The 8,712-nt window shown below is 57.2% G+C and overlaps 1 protein-coding gene across 1 annotated transcript; it reads right to left on the reverse strand.

The window, feature by feature from the left end:
- Positions 1-5,247: 5,247 nt before the first annotated feature.
- Positions 5,248-8,467, reverse strand: LOC104333415 (BTB/POZ domain-containing protein KCTD12). The gene is made up of 2 exons (XM_075435812.1): positions 8,396-8,467; positions 5,248-6,861 (listed from the first exon to the last, which is right to left on the reverse strand). Exon 2 carries the CDS (start codon positions 6,835-6,837, stop codon positions 5,947-5,949), a length of 891 nt encoding a protein of 296 aa, XP_075291927.1. The 5' UTR covers positions 6,838-6,861; positions 8,396-8,467; the 3' UTR covers positions 5,248-5,946.
- Positions 8,468-8,712: the final 245 nt, after the last annotated feature.

The raw sequence follows: 8,712 nt of genomic DNA on the forward strand, positions 1-8,712 counted from the left end.
CGCCCCAGCGATGAGGAACATCAGAGCATCGCTGCTTGCTGGCCTCCATCAGCCTTTGCCAGAGCTCCTAAATTAACCCAGGAAGGCTGGGCTTACACAGCTCCTCCGGTAACACCAGCCAGCTGGTTTGTGCTTTCCACACAAATCCTCTTCTCCATGCTGCTGGCAGGAGAGGCTTTTTTTGTGGCCCTGATTAGAATTGCAAGAGAGGATGGCACTTGACAGTACGCAGTAAAGAGCTGTGTTTATCCTCTACAACTGCTGCATGCTCCTCTGCCTTCTGCTGAACCGCATCATCCGATTTTGGGCTGAGCCTTGGAAACCGCGGGGCTGAGCTAAGTGTCCTGTGCTCTGGAGTAGTCTGTGAACAGGGAGAAAATTCATTTCTGAGGGCAGATTTGTCCTGCTGCCCTGGGGTGCTGGGGGCTAAAGTGCCCTTTAGGGTCACTTTAGGGATGCTGTTGGCAAAGTGGACCCTGCATCACAGTGTACCTAGCCTGGAGAAGGGGAAGGAGGGAGAGGGAACAGACCTCTGGGATGCTGGGGTTGTACTGTGGACTCAAATATGATTTGGATGAAATCTGGTTTAGTCTATCTGCAAGGACATATTTCAGTCAGATACTGTACAGCTCTCCCAGAGGCGGGGGGTGATAATCTCCAGCCATCCGCCACCTAGAGCTAAGCAGAACTTCTAAAACTGCAAGAGGCTTTTAAGAAAACCATCTGCACATCACGAAGTCATGAAGTCTAACCTGCTGCAGCTCAGAACACGCTGTCAGCACAGGTTGAACAAGCTTCATCTCCTGCAGCTCTCCACCAGCTGCCAGAACAGCTTACCCCACCCAACGCATTTCTGGCTCTCGTGACTTCCAGCCAACGCAAACATTGACTGCTGGGCTGCAAACACCTCCAGTTTCTCCCGCGGCCCCAGGAAGGAGGCCCAGAGGTCCCTCCATGGCTGGCCAGAGCAGAGCAGTGCTCTGCACATCGTCTCACCCCCCGCACACTGCAGCCGACTGGTGTCCGCGGCTAAACTGAACCTAAAAGCTTTGGTTTGTTGAACTCCTTCCTGCAGAAAGCATCCACGCTGCAGTTTCTGCCCCACGAACTGGAGAACCCCCATCTCTCCAACAGTTTTTCTCAGTAGCGAATACCCACTGTTAAAGGCAGGTTTTTGTTTTTTATTTCTCACTTTGGAAGAGGTTGGTTACAGCTTCCAGTTATTGCTGCTTCTACCGTTAGGTCCCCTACGAGGAGAGGCTGAGGGATCTGGGCTTGTTCAGCCTGAAGAAGAGAAGGCTGCGAGGGGACCTAATAAATGCTTACAAATATCTGAAGGGTGGATGTCAGGAGGACGGGGCCAGACTCTGTTCAGTGGTGCCCAGTGACAGGACAAGGGGCAACGGGCACAAACTGAGGCACAGTAAGTTCCGTCTGAACATGAGGAAGAACTTCTTCCCTCTGAGGGTGACGGAGCACTGGAATAGGCTGCCCAGGGAGGCTGTGGAGTCTCCTTCTCTGGAGATATTCCAGCCCTGCCTGGACAAGTTCCTGTGCAGCCTGCTGTAGGTGACCCTGCTTCGGCAGGAGGGTTGGACCAGATGACCCACAGAGGTCCCTTCCAACCCCTACCGTTCTGTGATTCTGTGATTCTGTGATTCTGTGATTCTGTGATTCTGTGATTCTGTGATTCTGTGATTCTTGACCAAGAAGTCCTTTGCTATTTCAAGACTGCAATCCAATCAGTCATGAACTGTGCGGTGCGCTGAGCACCCTGGGCTTCTTAGGTCTCCCATGGCAAGACGGGATCTCTAGGATGGGGACAGGGTGTTCTGTGTCTCCCCTCTAGCCTCTCTAATCTTCTGGACCCCACAGGACCCTGCTTGTCCTCTTCCCAGTCCACCAGTACTGATCTTCTCCATCCTCATTAGCTCCTGGCAGGACGGGGAGAGCTCAGCTTCTGGGCAGGGCACGACTTTGCTGCCATCAGAGAGGGTCACTCACAGAGGGGCTGAAGCCAGACCTAGGAGACAAAGTGTTTTCAGATGTTCTGTCAGGGTGGCAGACGTGTCCGATGGAGACAGAGAAGATTTGGCTTTTCCTTGTGGGGAAAGCTCAGTTCCTGCCGTTTTCGTGCAGAATGAGACGCCGAGCGAGTAACCAGCAATTTGTGGGCAGGGTGCTTGCCTGGGGACACAGACCCAGCCCGAGTTCATGCTCTGCCTCATCCGAACGAGGGATATTATTTTTGGATGGATGATTTTCTGGGAATCTCTAAATGAAAGGGTAAGTTACATTACCCCTCAGAAGGAAAACAAGCTTTGAAAGCTTAACCCCCCTTTATGAAAACATTCCTTGGTTTCTGGTGAGCTCAGCAGCTGCTGAGCTTTGCGGAGAGACCAGATGACTTCCCAAAGGACACTGTCCCCCACTGTGGTCCACGCTCTTCCACAAGGGACCTGCTGCCACATGGAGACCCCGTTGGGAGGTTGTGGGCTTCTTACGCTAGCCTAAAAACCATCCTCAAAGCCAAAGTGGTAGGTGGTCCATTACCTGGGGGTGGGCCAACTCTAGCTTGGATGCTGTCCCCACCTCTCATTCACAGCATGACTCCCTTCAGAAAAACCGATGACTGCTCAGTGCAGGTCAGATGAAAATAATCACAGGGATCCCTCCCGGCCCTGGGCTTTTGCAGACAACGGGACTAATCCCCCGGCACACATGCAACCCATTCTGCCTGCCCACGCACAGCCCACGTGCCCTTCCTCGGAGGTGCCAGCCCTCCGACGCCGGAGCAAAGCCACCCATGGCTGAGCTGGGGGCAGGCAGATGCTCTCCAAAGCTCTGGACCTGCAATGTCTGTGGAGGAACTTTGCGTATAGCTCCTGGACAGGAGCAGGCTGGTGCCACCAGTGCCTCTAAGGGGATCTGGTGCTATGGTTCTGTGCTAGCTGGGGGGCATCGACTTTACCCACTGGCCAAAATCAGTGCCTGAAGAGCAGGGTCACACCACCTTCTTGAGAAGAAAAAAAATCACCTCCGAGTCCAACATCCAGGAGGGAAGGAAACTGAACAAGACCTGATTTTTTCGCTGGAGTCCCTAGGGACATCCTGGATGGTGGGAGATGCCGAGGGGAGATCACAAGCTCGAGGACAGCTAAGTAGGTCTAGGTGCTTTGAACAACCCTGACCCAGAGACAGACCACTGTGGTTCAGCAGGCAGCTCGAGATCTGGAAACACACGGAAATGCAGGCATGTTCCCAGGAAAAAGCCAGCAAAACGGGCGACATCAGGAAAGCGCCTGCTGCACTGTCTCCTTGAAGCCCTGGAGACTGAGAGCTTCCCCACTCACATCAGCCATCCCCTGCTTTTTGTTTTGCCCAGCTCGAGTGACTTGCCATGATTGTTCAGAGGATGAGGACCTCAAATAGACGTTTCTCCATGCCACCGTTTCTCTGCAAATGGTGTCTCCCAATGACCAAATTAACCAGGTTCTCCTCCCAGCCATGGGCAGCAGCAAAAGGACACTCTTTCCATCACTAGATATACACAAAGAAAAGAAACAAACCCAAATTTGTTGTATTTTTGTTGAGATAGATCTCAACAAAAGTATTTTTTCATGAAGTATTGGTTTTCATGAAAACCACCAGACTCTAAAATGATTGAAAAGTAAACTCTCCGGCTCCGATCGCATTTCACTTGGGATATTAGGTTTAATGGCCCCGATCACATAACCTGGCAGAGCAAAACCACCTAAACGTTGACTTTGCTGTTGTGGTCTCTCCCTCAGGAAAAATGCTTCCTCTGGTGAGATCAATTTTTCAGCCCAGTTCCAGAGGGGAAGAGCAAACATCAAAACACCAGCTTTTCTCACAAGGCAGCAATTTCTTTTTCCAATCCGTCCTAATTAATAATGATCAGAAGAATCTTTAGTTAATAAAAAAAAATACAAGCCAACATGGAGCGTGTCCCGCCTCCCCCTTTATTTAAAAGGTTTTAATTCTGTCCTTCAGCCTCTCTCTCTCCCCACACCGAGCTCAAGTTCCCTTTTCTTTTCTTTTTTTACAGCTGGTTGTCATTTCCTCTTCAAAACGCTGTTGCAATGAGGAACGGGCCCTTACAAAAATATCGTTTTCGCCTTCCCCTTCTTCAGGAGAGAGGGACTGTAAAGCCTTTGCTTGCCCCGCGTACCAGGAGACCGCAGCCCTGTTGTCCCTTCGGAAACCGGCTGCCAACCTTCCCCCCAAACGAACCCCCAACAGAAACGGCCCTTTGGCCGGCACCCCGCCGGCGAGGCGACCCTTCGGCTCCGAGACCTTCACAGGGGCCGCTCGAGGAGGACCAGGGATGGATGGCGGGTGCCAGGGAGCCGAGAGCAGGCAGGCAGCGGCCGGGGATGTCAGGGGCAGCGGGGCCACCCGCGACCGCTCCTGCAGATGTCGGCACCGAGGTCTGCGGGCTGACCCCTCACGCCAGGGCCCTGCTCGAGCGATGGGGATGGACAAATCAGCCAGGGCTGGTCTGCAGCCACGGGGGTAACTCTGGACCTGACCGCCTGCGCCAGTATCCCTGCGTGGATGCATTGCAGTGAGATTCCACCCGGCTGGGATGGGAGCAGAGAGGAGCAGGGGGGTCAGAGGAGGGCAAGAGGGCTCCACTACATCTGCCTTCCTTTCTTCTCCTCTTTATTTGAAGCCATATAGTAAAGCACATCGCTCCCTGCCCACGTGCCAGCGCTGTCGTCCTGCTCGAGCAGCACCTCTGGGCGCCCACCGCACACACCCAGCACTCCCTCCTTCGCACCTCGGCGCACGGAGACGGAGGCCAGTCGTTTCTGTTCCTTTATTACACATTGCCCAGGCGTGGCGAAGCAGCAGCAGCCAGCCCCAGGACTGAAAGCGGGCCATGGAGACCTGTGACTGGAGAGACCTTTGCAAGACGTTGCCAAAACGGCGAAGATTTTCATGTTGGGCAAAGATTCCCTTTGATGTGTGAAGCCGTGGCTGAGCCCGACTGCCGCTCACCGGAGCAACCCAACCCCAGCCCTCTGAATCCCACGTCGCTATCCGATTCCAATGGAAAGGTGAAGGTAGTTTTTTTCTGACAGACCTCCAACCAGTCCAAGAGATGTACAAGCATTTTACACCCTACAGCACGTAAAGCCTTCCCCACTCCCCCCCCACCTCCCTCCATGTATGCATGAACAGAGCATCGGTCTATCCACCCCCTCCCACCCCCCCCGAGAAAAAAAAATCAAAACCCCAAGGCATCCCAGAGCAGCAGTGCTTTGAATCAGAACTGCAGACACAGGGTGCATCTTTATCTAACCTTCCCCAGCACTGACAGTCTAAACGCTAAGCTGCTTACACGGGCTAATGGCAATATATCCGCGCCGCGAGGCTTCATCTTTCCACCCCCCCCCGCCCTCCTCTCCGCTTCCCACCTTTCTCCGTGTCCTTAAACCAACGCTCCCTCACTCGAGCCCCTTGGCAGATCAAATACAGCGTCCGCAGCGCGTTCCCGGGGAGCGTACAGGGCGCGAGAGCCGAGTTCAGCGTCCAGCACGGATAAGCTCATCCAGCTGCGGGAATCCCAGCCCAGAGCAGAGTCCGGCGTATCCCCCCCCTCCCACCCAAAACACGTACACGGCAGCGTCCAAGTCCACGCATCCAGGGAGGGTTGGGAGCTACAGGCGGCTACTGCAGAAGTCGGAGAGAGGGAAGAAGGTTGGTGATCAGCAGCTGCTACGAGGAAGAGCCGAACAGGATCAACGTGGAGGAAGGAGGGGGGGAAAAAACCCAAGAATGAACTCAAAAAGAAGCAAAGGGGGGGGGACACGCTGGGATTCGGGGGTTGGATGTCTACCTTCTAGGCAACAGCCAGCACAGGAGAGGAAAGGGAGAGTTGGCAGTTGGTTTGTGGGGTTTTTGTTTTTGGTTTTGGTGTCACTCACGATAGAAAACATATTCGGTGTAAGAGGTCCAGATCCTGTCATCTGTCTGGTCATGGGCGAAGGCACAGGTGCCCGTGGAGTTGCAAGCCACCATGTGGAAGCCAGCATCGGCCAGTTTGTCAAAGGCTTGCTCCAGGAAGGTGAATTTGAGGTAGTACCTGGAGGTGTACCTCTCTGGGGGCCTGTCCGGGTCCCTGCTCTCGTTCAAGGTATCCCCAAAGACCTCCTTGGCCAGCGACGTCTTGCCACAGACCATGATCCGTGCCACCCTGCGGAACTTGGCATCCGTCTGGCTGTCCCTGCCCAGGGTGTAGGAGCCCCGGTAGCCGATGGTGATGAAACCTGCCCTGTGGACCTCGGTGCCGGCAGCACCCGTGCCGGTGGTGACGGCACCCACGGGGCCACCAGCCACGGCGCTGGGCAGCGTGGCACTGGCAGAGGTGAGGTTGCGGGTGGCATCCGCGCTGGGGGAGAGCTCCTCCGGGTCGCTTTGGCATGGGTCGTCTCCCAGTGAGTTCTGCTTGCTGAGCTTGGGGGCCAGCATCTTCACAAGCTCCGGCAGCATGAAGTACTCGGCCTCTCGCTGGAGGCGGCTCCTCTCTGGGAAGTGGTCGGGCAGCACCAGCTGCTGGTCCCTCATGTAATCCAAGATGTAGCGGAAGAGGAAGCCGTCCCGATCCACGAAGAACCGTCCCTTGCTGTCACGGGCCAGAGAGCGGACGTTCTTCTGGGTGAACATCTCCCAGAGGAGCGAGCCAGGCACGCTGACCAGGGTGGGGTGGCGAGTGATGTAGACTTGTCCACCCACGTTGAGTTCAATGATCTCGGGGAAAGGGAAGTCCTCGCTGGGTTTGGCACAGCCCGCGTTGTCTGCCAGGGCCATAGTGAGCTACCGCTGCCTTCCCACCTGCAGCAAAAAGCAGCAATGTGCCAACGTTAAGCCTGCCAGCAAACGCAGCCCAGTGTCCCACTGATCCCAAGCCAGATCTTGCTTGTTTTGGGTCAGCAAGCGGTGCAGGATCAGGCGCCTGTCTCTCCCGGAGTCTGGAAGTCAGCTCTCTTCCCTAATCCCCGGCTCCTGGAATAAGCAGCATTATCTAAGGCCGCCTTCCCTTCTCTGGCACAAGAAGGGAAGCACATTGCCCGCCCGCAGCCCTCCTGAAGGGCTGGGGCTCAGCACCTTTGCCGAGGAAGACACAGTGACACCGGACTGATGTTAAAAACAGGAAAGCCGGGACCGTCATGCCCTGGGTCTGACCGGTGACCTGCCTGGCCCTGCATCCCGCCGGTCGGGAGACGATGCCAAGCGTGCCAAGGGAGGACCGCATTACGGCACAGCGTCTCCTGCCGCGCCGGTGAGCTGGAGGGGAGCTTATGGTCCCACGCAAGGAGCACTCACAGGTCTGCCAGAAAAGCAACGCTAGATGCCACTACAAAGGGCAGAGTGACAGTGACTTTTGGCCCTCCTGCTCCATCCCCGCTCCTGAAAAGTGCTCGGCAGAGACTCGAGGCCAAGCTGAGAGCAGGCAGAATCTCTCCACGGGTCCAGGACCAAGACAAATATCGGGCTGCTGGTAGAGCCTTGGGCCAGATGCCATGTATTTATACATTTTCTGAAGGCAAGCTCATGCTTTGGCATCTCCCGACACCGCAAATCAGCGCTTACATAAACCTGGCTCAGCAGACGTGCTCCAGACGCAGCCTGGCCAAGTCTCGCTCCGTGCAGGGACTCGGGAGACCACGGAGAGATGGGGTTCCCCTGCGCCATCCCCAACTGCCTGGCAGGGCTGGCCTGAAGCTCTGCCCAGTCCCCTGCGCAACGTTAGAGCAGCCCTGGGACTGCGTTGAAGTTGGCAGGGGCTGCCTGCACCCTCCCGGGGACGGGTGCCACGGCCAAGAGGGATCAGCAGCATGAAAGGATCCCACCACGGATCACGGAGAAACCGAGGCGCAAAAGGCACAACTCGGCGGGCGCTTTTGGGTGGCGGGGAGAGCCGAGCCTGCGGCCGCACACCTCCTCCCAGCTGAGGGATGCTCAGGGAGAAGCAGTTTCGAACAAGGAGCGACTCGGGGAAGGCTCTGCCGAGGAAGATGCTGCAAAGCCGGGGGATCAGCGCAGTCCACTCGGCCTCCAGCTTCCCAAAGGGCTTTTGGTCCCTTTCCCTGGTGATGAACCCACGCCGCTCTCCCCCCCCGCCTCAGCAGCCCGGGCGGGAGCCCGCCTGTGCCCGGAGCCAGGACCCTTGGTCATGGGTGGCGGGGGGCCGAGGGATGCAGCGGGGCTGGGACGGGGCGGGGGACACGCAAGGGAAGCCGACCCCGGCTCCAAATCCTCCTGGGACCCACCGAAAAATCAGCGGGACACCGGCGGGGACACCGGCCCCCGCAGCCCCACCGGCATCGCGATCCCCCCCTCCCCAAACCCCGCCGCCCCCCGGTACCTGCGCAGGGCGGCCCGGCTGTGCCGTGCCGTGCCGTGCCGTGCCGTGCCGTGCCGTGCCGTGCCGGCCCTCCGCTCTGCCCTCCCGGCCCCGGCCCCGCCGTTTTATGGCCGGGAAGGCGGCGAGCGCCATCCCCTGCCGGCCCCCGGGCCCGCCTCGCCCCGCCCCTCCCCCACCCCCCCGCCTCCCGGCTCGGTCCCCCCCATCCCTTCACCCGCACCCCGCCGGGATGCTCCGTGCCGGGGCCGGGGGGTTCACAGAGTCGCAGAATCACCAAAACCCAGCATGGCAGGGCCGGAAGGGACCTCTGGGGACCA

Source organism: Opisthocomus hoazin, chromosome 14 (genome assembly GCF_030867145.1).
Source record: "Opisthocomus hoazin isolate bOpiHoa1 chromosome 14, bOpiHoa1.hap1, whole genome shotgun sequence".
Lineage (NCBI taxonomy): Eukaryota > Metazoa > Chordata > Aves > Opisthocomiformes > Opisthocomidae > Opisthocomus > Opisthocomus hoazin.